At 40.1% G+C, this 19458-nt stretch overlaps 1 protein-coding gene and 1 long non-coding RNA gene across 2 annotated transcripts in view; one reads left to right on the forward strand and one right to left on the reverse strand.

Moving 5' to 3' along the window:
• Positions 1-734: 734 nt before the first annotated feature.
• On the reverse strand, positions 735-13782 carry LOC136789691 (uncharacterized). The gene is made up of 3 exons (XR_010828611.1): positions 12604-13782; positions 8709-8769; positions 735-1118 (listed from the first exon to the last, which is right to left on the reverse strand). It is a non-coding gene; the product is annotated as an uncharacterized lncRNA (long non-coding RNA).
• DMD (dystrophin) overlaps positions 12360-19458 on the forward strand; it is a 1239454-nt gene continuing 1232355 nt past the window's right edge. The window contains exon 1 of the mRNA XM_066990426.1: positions 12360-12694. Coding sequence (XP_066846527.1) covers positions 12604-12694 — 91 coding nt within the window. The 5' untranslated portion in view covers positions 12360-12603. The remainder of the gene's footprint in view (positions 12695-19458) is intronic.

A 19458-nucleotide genomic window follows, 5' to 3' on the forward strand; every position in this document is an offset into this window, starting at 1 on the left:
AATCAAGCCAAATGTGAGACTGATATGCTAAAAACACAGGAAATGCACTTCATTCCTCAAGAATTAACATTATTTTTTCTTTTATTGTAAATCTTTTTTTTTTTTTTCTGTTGTGAAACTGAAGTAAAACATTTATGCATATTAGGGCGATAGTTCTTCAAATGCCAATGCATGAACATCAGTCGGGCATAAACACGGCCCAGAAGGCCAATTGCATCCTGGGCTGCATCAGAAGAAGAATTGAACAGCAGGTCTAGGGAGGTGATTGTCTCCCTCTAGTCAGTCCTGGTGAGGCCCCACTTGGAGTACTGTGTCCATTTCTGGAGCCCCCAGCACAAGAACAATGTGGAGCTGTTCAAGCAGGTCCAGAGGAGGGCCACAAAGATGATCAAGGGGCTGGAGCACCTCTCCTATGAAGAAAGGCTGAGAGAGCTGAGGCTGTTCAGCCTGGAGAAGAGAAATCTCCTGGGTGACCTCACAGTGGCTTTTCAGTACTTAAAGAGGACTTACAAAAAAGATGGAGAGTGACTCAGTCAGATAATGACAGGCCAAGGGGAATGGTTTTAAACTAAAAGAGGGGAGATTTAGATTAGAGGTTAGGAGAAAATTCTTCACTCAGAGGGTGGTGAGGCACTGGAAGACTTTGCCCAGAAAAGTTGTGGATGCCCCATCCCTGGAGTTTTTCAAGGCCAGGTTAGATGAGGCCCTGAGAAACCTGATCTAGTGGGTGGCGTTCTTGCCTATCACAGGGAGCTTGGAACTAGATAGTCTTTAAGATCCCTTCCAACTTGAGACATTCCATGATTCTATGACTGTATGGATTACAAGCCACTTCGCCCCTGGTACAGTTTCTTTCTTGCATCCCTGCAGATGTGGACACTGAAAATGCGTTCAAGAGGGCTCCATCCTGCTCTAGCTTTGCATTACAGTTTGTGCTATGAGATTAACAAAAGTCACCGCTATCCAGGCAGAAGTTGCATCCAACTCAATGTTGCAAGTTGTCTGAATAAAAACTGTCCAGATGAACATCAGTAAGGGACACATTTCTGATGAAAAGGACATGCAAATTAAGTTCATCTCTTCTGTTTCCACTGTTGTAGATGGCTTTCATCCTTCCACTGACAGGGTAAAAAGGAAGAGCATAGAAAACCATATTAATAGTGTTGCAACATTGAATCTCAGCCCTGCAAAGATTTAGGAACCTGTTTAGTTTACTTATGTTGAGACATATCCTCTATTACTACAAATTTATATTGCTACATTGAAGTGATTTACCATCTCCACCTGTGAAACATCTGCCTTTAATACTAATGCCTTTAATTTCATGGACCTGGACACATGGTTGATTATTTGAGAGAGCTGCATGCCTTAAGTTTTGCACAGAAATATCTGCTAATCTTCACTTTTGTCTTCATATATTCCTTGTATTTTCTTGTTCTTTTCCTGGGGGAACAATGTTTGTTAGTTTATTTTAATTATTGTCAAAGAGGATGACATTAATTGACATGTGAGACTGGTGCATTTTAAAACATTTATGTTTCTAAAAATACATTGACCTGAATGTAAGAAAAGTGAAGTTTTTTCTTTGGTTGATTTTGTTCTTTGTTGGAAAAAGAAGTCTGAAGGCTTAAGCCCACATTATGAACCAAAATGATCTTCCAGACAATGATTCTCTAAATGACTCCCTGGGTTCCTGAGGGCTCCTTGCTTACATGTAGTCAACTTATGAGTAATCTTGACATACTAACACGAAGACTGTGCAATCCTTCTACCTGGTGGTTCTGCCCCTGCCTCTTTCCTTGCTGAGGGTGGCTTACTGGAGGTGTGTGGGGTGCTGAGGTACCAAGTGTCAGGTGCAGTGGAGAATGTACCTGGTGCCTGCCCTGGCACATCAAAGTAGTCCATAGAGCAAACAAGAGGTCTGTGGGATGACATTTGTCACTGGCATTCCTTTGGTTGTGGATAAGATTGTGGCCATTGGGGTACGGAGATAATGGGCCATAAAATAAGCTAAGCATGAGTCTGTGAAAGTATGGGTGTGGGGGGAAAGAGAGGAAGAGTTGTATGATTTTATTTGTATTCTTTGGAAACAGACATTCACCTTAACTTCAAAGCTCAGAGCTTTCAGACCCACTTATATGATTTTCATTACTTTTAAAAAATAAGCAAATAATTCCTAGGGCTTATTGAAAAAAGTCAAGAGAACAATATCATGACAGAAAATATTGTTTTGTCTAAATGAAAATGGTTTGTCAGAGCAGATTTTCTGATTTTATGAGTTTCAGAGCAATTATTTTTGACTTTCTCATTTGAAACTTTCTCTTTTCATTCTAGCAATGTCAAAATATTTCATTCTGGTATTGCTAAAATGTTTCCTTTGGTATATTGTATTGTAATGTTTTGTCACTATGAAATATATCTGAATGGTAGCTACAAAAAACATTTTGGTAATGTCACTGCAGTGGTTTCATATAAACACCTTTTAAACTTTCCACTGCATGAAACAATTAAAGAGTTATATTTTTTAGCATAGTTTGGGACTAAAACAGTAATTTCAGAATTTCACGTCATACCCAAAAAAGCATTTAAAATTAATGTTTTAAATTATTTAAAATTAATTTAAAATTAATTCAAATAAAGCAACATTTGAGTGGATTTAGTTTGTTGTTGTTGTTGTTTTGTCATTATTCTGGAGTGGATCCTACAAAGATTTGCTTTTTCACAAACATTGTTCTCAGAGGGGTAAAGCAAATCAAATGACACAATTATTTAACACCATTGCCAATTTCAGGGACCTTCTGTGTCAGAGGTGAGCAGAGATGTAGTAGGGAGTTAGTCACCTCATGAATACTGAGATGATTGTAAACCGGAGTTAGTCACCTCATGAATACTGAGATGATTGTAAACCCCTATCAGTGTAGTGTATATTCGTCTTCAGCCAATCTTCTGATTAGCACTGTACTCTTGCCTAAGACTAGTTCAGAAAATAGAACTGGGATCTACATTTGCTAAAGCTGACTCCATGCATGAACACATTTTCAGAGTGGGAACCTATTTGCTAATTTCCTCACCAGAAATATGGAAATCTGTTAAAATATAACAGTTGATAGCAGAAGGGATATTGGATGATAAATAAAACACTGTAGAGCTGATGTAATGGTAGCAACAAGGTGAAATGAGAACTCTCACAGTGCAGTTGTTTGGGAAGTTGCATTGACTCCTTGTCAATATCTATCCCCCTTCACCCAGCTGTATTGAAATGGTGTAACTGTTACCCTTGGAAAGGGTGATCTTTATATTAATAATTTTATTTTCATCAGACCCATTTCTATGGTATTTGTTTTTGCATCTTTTATGAAGAAAAACAGGAGTTGAAGCTGAAAGGTTGAACTACATGAGACATAAAAGATGAATAGGTACAACATACCACTACATACATACCCACATTACCATCCCGCCATGCACTGGGAGGCAAGTAAAACTGCAGAATGCTATCCAGGTATTATCTGCTTGTCACCGCTCCTGAGTTACACATGCAGTGTCCACAACTGTATTTCACTCATTTCATTAACATTCAAAAAGAAAAGCATCTGTATATTAAGGAAAACAATAGATGTACATATAATGATAATAGAAAGTAGATGTCAGATTTCATTTCTTAACTCCTTGGCAGACTCTGCAAAAAAACCAAGGTGGGAAAATGGTGGTTTAGTACCAATCTTTTCCATATAAAACTGTAAGAGGACATTCAGAGACATTTTAATGTCCAGCTTGATGACAACTTCATATGTTCTATCAACAATTAATAGCAAGAATGAAGAAAAATACCAGCATATATATGCCAGGTGTATTCTGAGATCATCTTATCCCTCAACGTGCATGTGTTCTGTGTTTACCTCATAGTGGGATAATAAACGTGTGGAAATAAGCAATTTGGTTTTATTTCCTGTTTGAAAAGCAAATTGATATTTGCAGTAGGGGAGATCAGAATGTTACAGATTGGTTACCCAAGTTACTCATTGCTCTTTCTTTGAAAGTCTGCTTACACTTGCATGTGCATAATGCATCTGACAGCAGACTGAGCCTCACATGATATTAGCTTGAAGCCTTCTGGTACAGAGAATTTTATTTGTGGTGCTAGCTCTGAAAATATGATCATATTGCAGAAGCTGCTTCCCAAACAGGTCATATCAACATTACTTTGTTAGACCTTTTTCAGCGTAGACATCAGCCTCCAGGGCATGACGCTTACTCCATCATCAGAGAAATGCACTTACAAACCCACACAGTCTTTTTTTCACAGCCCATTGAAAAATATAGGGCAAAATAGATTTCCTGGAGAGGAAGAAGCCTTGCTCTGGGCAGGGCAAGACCTTTCTGGCCACTTATCCAACAGAATAACAGCATGAGGTTGCAGGGTTCCTGTGAAACACAGCCCTTGCTCTCAGTGAAGCTGGAGGGTGTACTCTGCCTGACTGCAGGTGTGCCAATAGCAAGTTTGCACATCTGCTGGGTACAGATGGTTTGCCTTTGAAGGATCAGAACCACATGTTTTTGGCAAGGGCACAGCAGTAGGACAAGGTCAGTTGGGACAGTGCCTCTCACAAGTGTAATGGCACAGAGGGGTTAGGAGGAGGTTGGCTGCAGGCCGGCACTGGTTGAGCATTTTTCATTCTCTGTCCTTTCATTTGGCCACTGCTCCTAATTTCAAATTGCTGCTGAAACGTAAAGTATCCACTACACAGTAGAGAGTGACAGATAAGCAGTTTTTAAGAGAGGATGTAGACACTTATCACCCGTAAGATGACCTTGTTAGATTTTTTCTGAAACTTTGTATGCAGCTATATATTACCATGTGTGTAGTAGCTTAGTCCAAAAAAAAAAAAAAAAAAAAAGGCATCTTTAACATGGTCCTCCATCTCCATTCTGTCAGGGCCCTGAGGGCACTTCCAGCCCTGAATGCCTCCTCGGCAGACCTCCAGCCTGCCCTGGGCCCAGGCCCCCATGTCAGCCTCAGGGCCACAAGCCCCTGTTCCAGCAAGGCCTCAACAGGCCCAGGGTCCAGCTCCCCAAAGCCTCACCCTGCCCAGCCACCGACTCTGTCTAACCAGGTCCACCCATGGGCCCACATCACAGCCCAACCTCAGTCGATCCCCAGGGAGGTGCCCAGGGATGGGGCTAGGGCTGCCATGTTGTCCCCTGGCTGCCCAGATCCTGGTGGGGCAGTGGAATGGGCCCTGGCTGCCAAACCCTGTCCTGACCAACCGCACAGGGAGCCCCCATGGTCCCCGGCCCCAAAGGAACTTCCCTGCTTTTGCTGTTCCCTGAGATGTGTGAGAATGGTCAACTGAGTGGACAAAACTAGGAATGTCCCAAAGTGCTGAAGGATCATGGCCACACCGAGTGATTGAAATGTAAAGTGATTTCTGACTGCGTGTATTCAGCTGGCCAGCAGAACACATCAGTGCTTTGCAGAGATACAGCTGTGTGTGTCTTTCCCTTAATATTTCAAATATAAGAAATTGAATTCAATGTACCAGGCACATATTTTCCTTACAAATATTTGAAAGTGCAAAACATAGTTTATAGTGTTAGGAATGAAAAAATATATAATTGAGTTAATATATAAGATAGCCAGGCTTGCTAATATGCTCTACTCATGAATGGATCTGACTAAAAGCTGCCTTTAACTCTGCAGGTAATTGAAGAATGTCACTAGAAAAGAATGACCTCTTACTGCATTTTTCCTTCCTTTGTATTGAAAGGAAAGATTCAGATGCTTCTAACTTCCCCAATCCTTTTTAGTCATTAGATCTTCAATCTCAATGCAATTATTTAAAACATTTTTGTAAAAATTCCTTTACAATCACAATGATTTATCAGAGTGGTTGCTTCACAGTTGACAGGTCAATCTATAGATACACTTGAGGATGATAATAATTATAAAGCCCTTGACAAAATGTCATTCACAAATAGGGTTTTGTTGCATGCATTTTGAATGTGAATTTAGTGCTTGCTGAAAACCACTGTAAGTCCAGGAAGATGAAGTCTGACTTTTTTTTTCTTTTTTCTTTCTTTTTTTTTTTCCTATCAAGAAGCACTTGATAGCAAAAATCCCAAGTAGAGCCTTGCTAATTTTGGTGCAACACTAGTCTTAAATGAGACAGGTATATGGTCTCCATAGATACATAGCAGACCTTGGTTTTTGCTGAGAACCAATATGAGGGTTAATTAGTTCCCATTTAGTAACGTGCAAATATTCAGTAATGTGCAAACATGACTTACTTGAATTGGATTGTGGCCGCACACTGATTTCAGAAAGACAAGTGAACAGTCATGTACTGGTAATGATTATCAGCTGCTGCTGATCTAGGCTAGATTTGCAGAAGAGATCTGAAAAGTCTCTGAGAAGCCTTGCTAATTAACCTCACATTAAAAGGGCCTATCTGTAAATTCATACAAAACTGAGATGACAACTACAATTTTAACAACAATGATAATTAGACTAATGCAGTTCCTCTACCCCTTCTCCTCTTCAGAGGTTTAACTATTTAAGAAAATACCATTTACATTTTATGCTGTATTCTCAAACAGCAGCCCATACATAATCTTATCCTTTTATTCAGCTCCAATCTTTATGCTTCTTTAACAACTATTTTCCAAGTCCCAAAGGCTCAAATTCATTAACGTTGCTCCACAGAATGACATTTTCCTTCTTAGGCAACACTGCTTATAAAAGTAAACCAAGTGGAATTTTACTGGCAAGGACATAGTAAAACAGAAATGCTTGATCACTTTTTTTTTAAACCCTTTTAACAATTTATCTAAAAATTGGTACTATAGTTAACACAGTGCTTGATGAAGTCATTTTGATGAATGCTTGTAAATTTTTTGCTTCATGTACAATGCTCAGATGAAGGTGTTGTATTTTCATTTGTGTTCAAATGTTCAAATACATTCAATATTGAGTTTATTACAGCACTACATTTGCATATATATATTTTTTTCTATTTCTACTCACATTCTTGGAGTTAAACAAGTGCATTTACAAATTTGCAAGACTAATAACATGTAAAGTGAAACAAACTTGTGAAGGATATTCAGATCAGAAACTCAGTGTATTAGCCCCTCCCCCCCCCCCCTTTTTTTTTGTGGTGGTGGTGTTTGTGTGTTTGGATTGGGAAAAAAAAAAAAAAAGACATTGTTCTAGGTGTAAAAGACATTCTTCCATGTGTCTATAAACTGTAGAAATAATAATGCATATGCCACACAGTGATATTTCTTTAACTGTATGTCTGTAAATTATAGCCTTAGAAGATGTGCTCAAACAATAATGAAGGATGGATTTAAAACATGATCAAATCCAGCTCACATTAAAGTGAATAAGACTTTTGTTGTAAACTTTAAGGGGACAAGGGGACTCAGGAAAGTTTGTAACAGTAAGAGCAACATTGCTACACCAGGGGAAAAAAAAGAAAAAAGAAAAAAAAAAAAAAAAAAGCCCTGTTTGGTGTTTTAGTCAACTACTAAAATGTTATTGAAAAGACTGGAATATGGGAGAAGAAAACATTGCTGGAGTTCTGTGATATCCTACTTTCGGTAATGATCAGGGCTCTCTGGAAGTAAAACACTTCATGTCCGAATTAAACATTCCTTTCACTTGATGGGCAGTTTTTTTCCAAGTGTAGGTATATTTATACTAGGTAATTTGTAATGGATTATAACATTAATCAAAATCACATAAAAATCTGGTGAAGAATACTTCAAAAATGTCCCATGAACAGACTACTTTATTGAGGTGTGTACTGTAGAAACAGCAGCGTTGAATTCAGATTATTGTGACAATTTGGCTTTCTCCACAGAAGCTTCTAACAAGCTTTCCAAGAGAGAAAATTTCAAATAATCTGGCTTTGGAAAAAGGCACTTGGTCCCTAATTCTTATAAATTAGAAATGAGAACTAGACACCTAAATATCTTTGAGGATAGGGACCTAAATATTTAAGCATTTACTGCATATGACAGTAGAAGCCAAAAGATGCCTAATGATAGCTATGAAAATGTAATTAGGCACTACTTCACAGAGAGTGCTCAAGTCTATGCATGAGGCAATGCTGATTGCCTTTGTAAATATGGTTATGACTGCTGTAACTGAGAGGTTATTTTGTAACTTTTTAGTACAAGGGTTTTAATACAGGATATGTCATTGTGCAATAAATAATTCTTTTTGGCATTTGTTTTTATTTAGTTTCAGTTACTTAAAGGCCTTCTTATTAAAGATTCAACATACACTTTTCTCCAGAATTAAGTACACCAAAAATCAAACCTAAAGCGAGCATTTCACTGCACTGCTTTATACGTATAGCGTTCTAATAAATCTTCAACTTTACAAACATCATAGCAGCAAAAATGTGTATAACAAAACACTATCCATCACAAGCACAGTTTCATGATGAAGCCTGGGACAAGATTTTGTGCAGTTTGCACCAGTATTTGTGTTCCCAGGGGATAAGCAGGTCACCAACTTGGTAAGTACTAATCAGTAAATAATCTTGTGGGTTTTTTAGTGTGTTTAGACTGCTGACTTTGTTTTGCTTGAATAGATTATAAAACTAATTCTAAGATGAAAAACAAGCTTTTTAATCAGTTCTGACAAATATATATATATATGCAGCCTCGAAAAGCAGTTATGAAAGACGGAAAGAAATTACCTCTTTATTTTCAATACCAGTGGAGTCTCATTTTCCATTTACACCATGTGATTCCTGTTAGCTGAGGGAGTTGCCATAAATTAGTTAGTATCAGATGAAGTCTGTAATACAGTCACAAATCCTTTTTGCTTCAAAGCAATCATTTTAAAGCATGAATTACCACAAGGAAAGCTTTTATGTATTTTTCTCTGACTGATTGTTTATTCATTTTGATTTATAAAATAATTAAAAGATAATGTGAGTATCAGAATCCTAGATAGCCAAAGAACTGTTTTTAATATGGGATGGGTCATGCATTGTGGGCAGAATAAATAATAACAACTTTTTTTTTTTTTTTCCAAGGGAGAGAGTACTACTCTAGATTGAATTGGACTTTTACCAACAACTCCATTACCTAGCTTAATCAAACTGTGGAAAAAGTTCTGAAATATCCTAAATGGACCAACAAAACCAGAATGTAACATGAACCATTGGAAAATACGTGCCTGATTTTGTAGGATTTAAAAAAAAAAAAAAAAAAAAAAGTTAATTTTCTTCTAAATTTTTGGATCTTTCTTCACAAGGAGTACAATTACTGTTTTGAAAGTCAGAACTTTTTTTTTTTGGTCATATTTTAATATTTATTATGTTGTGTAAATTAAGAAAAATAGTGGATAAGGTCTACTTTTGAACAAGTAAATACTTGTTCTAACTCATAGCTAACATTAAGCAGCAGACTCGACATGACTAGCCCCAAGTCTGTCCTTGAACGTGCAACTGAAAAAGAAAAGTATATTTAAGGGGAATCAAAGCATAGATATGCCTTTAGGGATAGATAATCTGTCATCCAGAATTCCTAACCTCAGACTCTGAGCATCTTTTAGATTCTATTATAAAACCAATTGTTTTCTGAAATGGGCTTTTAATAATGTACAAATATGTCATTAAATTACATTTTTCATCCTAAAACATTACGTCTAACTGAAGGCCTGCTGCAACATTTGAAATAACCAGCCCCAAGTTTTGACAAACAACTAATCAAATAGTTTTAATAGTATAAATTACAAACACAGCGTAAGATGTTTTCCTTGGGCGACTATAAGTGAAACTTGCTTTCCAGAACAACACAGACTAACAGGAGCTACCAGTTACTCTTGTTGCTCTTAAACCTTACCTTGATTTGGACTTCAGAGGTTTACATGTTCAAGAAAGATCTGTAATTAGATGAGCTGCCTAGACACCTATTCTGTCTCAAATTAAGATTCTGTTTGTGGGGGAAAAAAAAAAAGACAATAAAAACAAAAGTCATGTGAAGTATTGCCAAAAGCATAGAATTCTTGAGAATACATGAGATTCTCAGAACTTAATTAACAGCAGCCCCATAAACATATATATATATATATATATATATATCTGGGGTGTATCAGCCGGTGCTTACAGAAATAGGATGCAGATATTTTACTTAGCCCAAAAAACTCAGGTACAGCACACTAAGGGACCTGTTCATAAAGTTAACTAAACATGTTGAGACTTCTAGCATTGAAGTATTGCAGACAATCTTGCTAGGTCTGTAAAACTATATGGAACAGATTTAGCATTTAGTTAAGATAGTGCTCCGTTGTCAAATTACAGTAATGAGATTTTGGCTACTGATACAGGCAGTCTGGAGTGACAGAAGTGTCAGTCATGCAATTTTCGTCTCTGTCTTGATTGGCTTCCTTCTAAGTTTCTCTAACAGAAGAATAGTGATCAGAACTTGGCCATAAAGAGGCAAAATTATCTTCCCTCCGTTTTGTCCCTGGGAAGAGACAGAAAGTGAGATGGAATAAGAAGAAGGAAGCAGCTATACAAGCTCCCCATCTGGGTGTTAAAGACAGAGCAGATAACACGTGTGAGGCTGTGGATCAGCTGTTGAGGAGCGGATGAGTCCCATTTTAAATTCTGCAATGCTATGCCTATTATCAGAGAGAGGAAGGCATGTACAAACTGTGACCTTCCCTAAGGCACTAGAACGCAAAAAATAAAATCCACATAAAAAAGGAGAAGCAGAGTTTGAGAAAACAAGAGGTAGGGAAACAGACACGCATTACTGAAAGGCTGGATTGATATAGGACTGAATGAATCTAGTTCATAGAATGGGACAAACTTGGAGGGGGGGTGTGGTGATAACAGGGTATTAAACAGACTCGCGATAGCAGAGGAGAATCTACAGTCTCCTTATTAGCTGTAGTGCTGTAACCCAGTCTGCAACTTGATCTCAGCCAAATTTTCTAGCAAGAACTCCTGTGGTGGGAGCCAAAATTGCATCACTGGAAGTTTGTGAGAGTTGGCATGCACCAGGGGTGGCCAGTGGGAATCCAAAAAGAGAATACAAAGAAATATGATCTCTCCCCCCTGAATAATCCGAGGACAATTTCATGCCTTTTCTGAGTCTGACTAATGCTTTTTCATTATTTAAGGCTGGCAATACTTCATTTTCCTACTCACTTTGTTAAAGTAATAAACACTGATCATCAAAATACAAAGCTGAAAAATATTTTTGAAATATCATTGTGCAAAACTTCCCACCTACTCCATCTCATAACAGTCTTTATGAAAAACAGGAAGGTAGAACTGAGCCATGAGACAATACCTGGATGGAGAGTATGCCCCACTGCTTCAAACGGGGCCAAGCCCCCTTCTTCAGCACCTAACACCATGCATGTGCCTACAAAAAGTCTTCCTACAACTGCTCTTTTCACTGTGCCTGACCTGGTTTTCTTACATAGTTTTATTCTGTTTTATTCTATTTAACTGTTATTTTCAGACAAGTAAATTTGTTCTGACATACTACTGTGTACTTGAAGAGATTCAAGTCCTTTATCTATGCAAAGTACAAGTGAAAACATACTTCCCTTCTATAGATTATCCTTAATTTCCTGTCCTTCAGTATCTGCTTATGGATTGTCTATGAATTGGTGTTAAAGCTGATCAGCTTTTTGTATTGAATACACCATGTTGTTGTTTTACAAACTAGCAAACATGAATAGGGGATTATGCATCTTCTTAGTGTCCATATTTCAATGCACAGCTAAGAGCTCCGTTTCCGTCAGAGGGAGAGCAGGCACTTCATTTCACCACATCTACCTTCTGGGCCTGGCTGCTTTCCCTGTGGGGTGATGCCAGCTTTTTGGGGCCTGGTCCCGTGAGGGAAACTGGGCATGAAAGGCACAGCCTGAATGCCAGCGTGAAAAGAAAACTGAGGGGAAAGAAAGGGATGCAAGGGGGCCAGAGGCTGTCAGCCTAGCTGACATTTCGCGGAAGGGTGCGAGGCGATGAGGCCAGCAGGCAGCATGTTGGCCCTTGAGTGGGACAACAGGGGACTAAGCCTCCCCTTTTTTTGTATCAAACACGTGGGTAAACGTTTATTCTGTGTCCTCTCACTGAAGCAGGCCTGACGAGCCCGCAGGTGCCACCAGGCTATGGCTGAGGGACCCTCGGGTCCGTGACTCGCCGGGCCACCAGGTCTGCGGGGGTGGGGTGGGGAGAAAACCCCAAGAAAATCCCGATCCCCTTCCCCACCCTCATCGCCGGACCAGTGCCTCGGGGGGCTCCCCACAGCGGGGCTGTGCGCAATTAGCGCGCAACTGCGCTACCGCACAGGCCGGGGGTGCAGGCGGGGGCCGCCCGCTCGCTCCTGCCCCGCGGCGCCTCCGGGGCCCCATTAGCTCGCTAATTGCTCCTCGCGCATCGATCGGGCGGGGGCGGGGGGCGCAGCCGCCGCGGCCCCGGCTCTATTTCAGGGCGGGCGGCGCCGCCGCGCACCTGTCCCGTCCCGTCCCGTCCCGTTCAGTCCCGTCCCGTCTCTGCCGCCCACCGCCCTGAGCCCCGCGGCGCTCCCCCGCCTGCCTCCTTCCCTCCTTGCCCAGCTCCGCACATGGCTGACGCGGGGTTCCCCGGAGCCGGTGCCGCCGCCGGGGGGGACCCAGCCGCCGACGAGTTCCGAGACATCATCCGCAGCCGCTCCGGTAGGCGCCCGCGCCCCCTACATCCCGTCCCGTCCCATCCCGGCGGGGGTCGGGGCTGGGATCTGCGCCGTGGGGGCGTCGGTCAGCTTTTATTTATTTGTGTTTCCCTTCTTATGATGTCTTTAATTAGCTTAACTTTTGTTGAGCACGGAAGGAGCTCGCCCGCCGACAAGCGGTTCTCGCTGCGGCCGGAGCGATGCTGGCGGCCCCACGCTGCCCGAGGAGGGTCCCCCCCCGGCCGGGCAGCGGGACCCGTCGCTAAATCCGCGATCGGCGGCAGCTGTGAGGTTCCCCCTTCCGTACCCCCCAGAGGGCTAAGATAGAGTTTCAGGTGCCTGGGCTCTTTTTGCTTAGCCCTGGAAAGAAACCAAATCCGTGGTAGTAAAGGTATTTATAGACCATTCAGCTCGTTTGCAGCACAAGTGCACGGGGAGCTACAAATTAAAGTAATTCCTCTTGAAGCTCTGTGTGCTTGCCCAATAAGCGAGCCTTAAAATAATGGTGGCCTCGTGTGCTTGAATAACTTGTAAAACAGGCCAATTCTTTAAGTTGTGTTAAGAAACAGCACTATCAACGAAATAGTTGTCATGTTTAACGGGATAACTAGAGCTGCTGTGGGATCTTTAGCTCTAAAAGCGTTGGGGTGGTGGTAAGCATCTTGAAGGAAGCGCGTTGCCCTGGTAGGGGTTGGGTGGCTGCTATGATGTTGTTTTTTTCCTCAAGTCCTGCTTCTGGCTCCCAGGCTATGTCCTTTTGTCTATATTTCTGTAGCATGAGGAGAACATGAAAGGGAAAAAGTGGTGAGCTGCCTCAGTAGTCATTCCTGGTGAAGCTGGGCGTGCTGACCTTTACAGCGGTGCATGATCCCAGTTCCATACTTAGCTCATTCTATAGCTCGGGGGATATGGAATGCAAGGCGAGTATGGCACAAAGCAAAGCCCCCTTAATTTAAAAGGTTGACCTGTTAGCATGCAACTGTTACTGGTTGGAGATGAGAAAACTTGAAGGATTGCAAAAAAATGTTTCAGGTCTGTGTAGTTAGTAACTTTACTGTTAGATGATTATGGCTCTGACTTAGCAGCACTTCCTCCCACCTTTCTTTTTATTTTCCCTATAGCTAGCAACTGATTGCATCATTGTTTGCTTTCCCACTTTAAAAATCTGTAATTGAGATCAGACAGCCTCTGAAAAGTGTATTTTTACCTATGTTTCCCAATTATTTCTTATATTCTCTGTTTTGCTTTGAAAGTTTGTTTCCAAATAGACTTTGGTGGCAATATGTTAGTTGCATATTGTAATAAATGTAAGATCTCAAATGACTCTAAAATATTTCTCTAGTTTTCTGCTATAGAGTAATATTAGAATTTAGATGTTAGCAGTAGAGAGAGAGCAAACATTTGTGTTTCTTAATTGGACACAATTCCCATGTCTATTCTGGATGATGAATCAGAAACAGGATCAGTTTAAGGATCATAGAACTGTCCCAGATGTTTATAAGCCCAAAGAGATGAGAAAAATCAATTTCCATGGCGATTTTCATTGCAAGGGTATATATATTCTTTTTTCTTTTTTTCTTTTTACCCCAAGCTGTTCCCCCCCCCCAGTGATCTTTCATTTGTTCTTATCTTTCATTGTTATCATCTAATTTTGAAATATGCTTCTTAAAATATGGCTACACATTTGAGGATGAATAGTAATCATAAATCAGTGTAGGCTTTTGCAGAAGGATGCTGAGAAGAGCTTGAATTTGTAAGCCTGGGGATAGGCTCATTTTATTTTAGGGCTTTCTGTAACCTGTTACCTAGGTAAGGCATTTGTCCAGTTGTGATGCTCCATTTGTTTAGACATGCATTCACCTTAAACAGTTTTGAATTTAAAGTTATAAGAGGGCTTCTTGTGAGTGAAATGCTGGCACAGCCTCTTTAACCAGATCATAATGATAAGGATGCTAAACTGTTCCCAGGTGGCTCTTCAGAGGTCTGCAGAAAGGATTTTGTGATCCAGCAGGGAAGCTCTCAGTGATTGGAAATGAAGCTAGCACAGAAAGTCCTTGGAGAGTTAGGGCATTGGATACTGAAGTAGTTTTAAGAGCTTGTATCCCACTTGTTTTTCATTCTGTTTATATTAATTTCATGCTTCAGGGGTCTGCTGCTTTCTAAAATGGTGTGGAGGAATTTTTTGCCCTCCTGAATATAAAACAAGACCTCTGGTAGGTGCAGGGTTTGCCTTTTCATTGAGCTAGAGGAAAAGACAGAACAGAAAATTTTGATGCACTAGCCATAATGAAATCTCCAACATTCCTGTTCTTTGAGGTCTTATTCAAAAGCTTAGAGCACCAGTGTTTTAATATGGGCTGATGTGGATGGCATTATTCTGGGCATCCTGCTGTCAATTCTGGGTAAAATAATTGGAAAAATTATGAGGATTTGCTTCATGTAAAGAAACAGTGAAAATGTTAAAATCAAAGGTTGTTAGCAAAATTTAATGGAAAGTAGGCTCTGTCAAATATTTATTCTGCTAATAAATTTTCTGGATAAAAGAATTTGTCTCAGTATACTGAGACAAAAAAATTATTACTAGCAATAAAATGCCTAGTAAATTGTTTAAATTCCACAAAACTGTTGTACTACAAAAGTTGCCATCGGGGAGTTGTAATGGAATTGGGTTATCCCTGTTGTATCTCTCTGCAGGGATAATCACTAGTTCCAACACTAACTCATCATTTTTCACTTGCACTCACACAGGATGGTTTGGGTTGCCTGGGTGTTCAGAGAAGATTCATGCAAATATGAAGCGTAGGAATGAGGAATGCAAGCTGTGCCTCTGGAGTGAGTGATGGCATTGGAAAAAAATCAGTGGTCATTGTGGGTTCAGCATGTGCTTGTAATGTAGAGACATGATATAGGTGTAGGAAAGTTATTTTTAACTTGTGTACATGGCATGGCTGACTAATACCAGAAATTCTGACGTTTCCTTAGGAGGCTATTCAAAAAAGAATATGGAGAAGATCCACAAAAACTGAGAAGTAAGGAAAATGTCTGTGGAACTCAGCTAGTAGTTCTTTTACTTTTTTTTTTGCAAGCTAGGGAAGTGACTTTATTTCTTTGAATGATTACATTCATGGGAAGAAAATCCTGAAGGCCTAGCAAGGAAAGGTGTAGGAAGGATGAAAAACTAAAAGCTAACAAATTCAAAGCATGCAGGATCTTGAGTAGTGAAGATGGTTAACATCTGGGACTAGATCTTCTATCTCTAGAGGTATTCATCCCAGCAGTTCGTACTTATTTCCAAGGTAAGTTTTATCCAAGTATGAGTTACTGGGCTCCATACTTAAGAGCCTGTCATAAATCGTCAGTCCAGCCATCTGTCTTATGGTCCCTTCTGGCCATAACTGTATTCACTTGTGAATCTTCTGTTAATAAAAGGATATTTTATATAGAGCTTCTAGCTTAATGCTTGCTGCAGAACTGGGCTGTCCCCAGACCTGGCTGACCACCTAGCTCCTTACTGGTGTGAAGCTTTTGTTGAGTCCTCCCTTTGTCCTGTGTGTGTGCGTTTGTAATGCTTAAGATAAAGCTACTAAAAAACAGAACCCATCTGGGTCTCAAAATGAGTGGACTAAGATAGATCCAGATAGATGTTAAGTTACTATTAGAAAAAAGACAGTGAAGTGCAAGTACAAACATGTAACAAGTTGCATTCGTTTCCCAAATGTTTAAGTGAGCCAGTCGAAGTGTGGATCTTTGATATATCATAGTTGATGTCATGATTATTGAACACATGGACACCATGCTAGTTAATGCACCAGGAAGTTACAGAGAATAAAACCTATCTTTGATTTAATTTCTGAGAAGAACATGCTGTTTCCATTGCCATAGAATTTTTCCTGGCTTCCCGTCAAGTATCATGATCATGTCTAGAATGTATTTAGATGCTCATTATATGAAAAGTGCATTTGGAAGAATTTTTAAAAATAATGTAAATACAATTCAAAGCAGAGTGTTTATCTGTAATAAAAACATACATGCAGTAAATACTTTCTAAATCTTCATTAAATGGAGATTTCATTATTACTGTTGCAGAGCTTAGTAACTGTAGTCATGATTAGCAACAGAAAGCCCTCTAATTTCTTCACCGTTTCATACAGAGCTTATAGAAAAAGGGCTTAAGATGTCATTTGTTCTTAAATTCTATCAAAATTTATGTGGATGCAGAGCGAGCTGCTGTTCTGGCATGCTGACTTTGCGTAGAGGAATGATTTGGTGTGGTTCAGGGCTTGTAAGTAAGGATGTGACCCTCGCCAGTCTTGCATTCCCAGTGTGAAGTTGCTGTGACTTGAGGTTTTGACTGGAAGACAACTGGTTGTGATACACAGAAAAACAATTGTTGAACAGGAATTAGCTAAGCAGTGTTAAACAAGTACATATTCTGGACACTTGGTTTCCTGTTGTACTTTATGCCATAAAAAGGTATAGATGCAGTATAGAGAAGTTATACTAGTAGTTACATATGGTTGTTCTTTCCCCCCATTCTCCCCCCCAGCTTTATCAGTGTGGGAACTCCAGGTGACTCAAGCTCTGAGTACCTGTCCCAGATGGGGTAGCCTGAGTGCGTGCTTTTCTTCTGCCAGCACTTGGAGACCTCCTCTCATGGGTACAGAGAAGCAGCACAGGGCTGTGCTCAGCTTGCTTGGCTGCAGTACATGTCCAGCTCTAGATGATGATGCCTGTTGAACATTAGTGGTATGTCTGGTGGAAATCAAATGAATCAACAAATGGTTCTGTTCCACAGACCATATATGCTGTTTTTGAGGCTTTTCCTGACGAGGGAAGCCTCGTGTGCCCTCACAGTGCTTTGATGTGAGCGTGCCGGAGGGCTGGGACAGAGCGTTCACTGTGCCTGGGTGTGCATACCACTTGCTGTCTGAGGGTGTTGAAAGGGCACTTAAGGAATTCTTCTGGGCAGGAATTTTAAGTAATTTCTCATCTGAATCTGTTTGAGATTTTGTGGCGTGCTTGCATGGCATTGCTGCCCCAGCTGCAAGGAGCTGGATCTCCTTCAAAAATAAAAGGAATATCTTTGCGGCTGCTGAGGGTGGGGATTTGGTTTTGATGAATCACAGCTAGTGCTCAGCAGGGAAGGGAGACATGTACGTGCTATCTCTATTCCTGAACGTGCGGTGTGTGGGAAGAACTGTGGATCTTGTCCAAAATGGCTCTAGGGGCTGAGCCAAGCTACCCTATGAGGCAAACTGTGAGATCCATGGTTATAAAGCTTGTGTGTGTGTTAAAATGAATATTTATTATATATTTTGAAGTCTGAGTTTGGATAGATGTAGTTGCATATCAAAAAAGAAAACTGCTGACAACTCTGAATGAAACAAATATGGATATAAACTATTTGCATGCTAGTTCTTGGCCTTACCTGTTCAGCTATATTTCTGTGGGACACTTATGGCATGCACAGCAACTGTAGAACAAAAGCTGATAGTGATGAAGTAGCAATATCCTTGTGCTCTTGTTTATCCCACTTCTTGTGTCAAGGCAGGACATTGCTGGGTCTTGCAAACAGTGGAGTGCTGATTATAGTCTGAATCCTAAGGTCTTGCAACTTGAGCCTTTTGGTAATGTTTACAATCACAAGCTGTAAAGGTGTCTTTTAAGGTGTTGTAGGTCATTTTTAACTCTCTGGTTTAGATGTGTAAAAGATTCTTCAGTAAAAACAAAAGGATTTTGCTAAATTCATTACTTCATCCTATGCTGTGTACTGTTATATTCAAATCAATCCCCCCCATAAAACTAGATTTAAATATTTGTTTCTCTCTTGGAATTAAGTTTTCAGGCTGGCTTGTTTTTCTTATTTCAAGGTATGTCTGTTATTTCCATTACACTCGACAGGCTTGCTTTCTCTTTATCAGAAAGAGAATCTGACCATGCACAGTACAAGCTCCTTATCTTGGTGTAGAGGATACCTTACTCTGATGGCTGTAAAACTGGCTTTTGGATATTCAAGCAGATTTTTTTCCTATCTATTCAGTGTAAACATTATGCATTTAAAAACCACGGGGTCTGCTATGTTCAGAAGTGCTGTTTGCTTGCAGCTTCTGTCAGTACTGTCATCTCAATCTGAATACAAATGGGAGGTGGGAAATCACTCCTAAAAGCATTACCAAATGTCTCAAAAGTTAATTCCTGTCAGTAGTAGTCTCTCTGGAAGAAGAAATGCTTACTCTTGAGCAACTTCAAAGGTCATCTGAACAGCAATTTAGATTAATATATTAATTTTACATTTTGCTCTTTAAATATCTGTATTTTTTGTGAATTGCTTGCCTTCTGTATACTGTTGTCTTGGCAACAATATTTTTGTACTCTAAGAAGTTCTGAGATTTCAAATATAAATTGAAAGAAACACTATAGCCAGGTTTCTTAAGCTAGATTTAGAAACAGAGCACTCGTAAACAGTTAACATTATGGTTTCATTCTTGCCAAAGGAGCAGCGCATCTAACAGCTGATTGTGTCCTGTGAATAAGTACCCACATCTTGTGATTAACCTTATGTCCTGCTGGACATTAAAGGTAATGTAATTATTTTCATTAAAGGAGTCTTCTGTAATTTGGATTCCAAGTTGAGAGAACTCAGTTCAACAGTTCTCCTGTGTCTCTGCCGCCTTAAGGTAGGAATCATCACTGACTTGAATCAAGTGATGATTTGTTAGTGGCTATTGGCAGTGGTGGGGGAACTGGTATTAACTTTGAAGTATGAAT

This window comes from Anser cygnoides, chromosome 1 (genome assembly GCF_040182565.1).
Source record: "Anser cygnoides isolate HZ-2024a breed goose chromosome 1, Taihu_goose_T2T_genome, whole genome shotgun sequence".
NCBI lineage: Eukaryota > Metazoa > Chordata > Aves > Anseriformes > Anatidae > Anser > Anser cygnoides.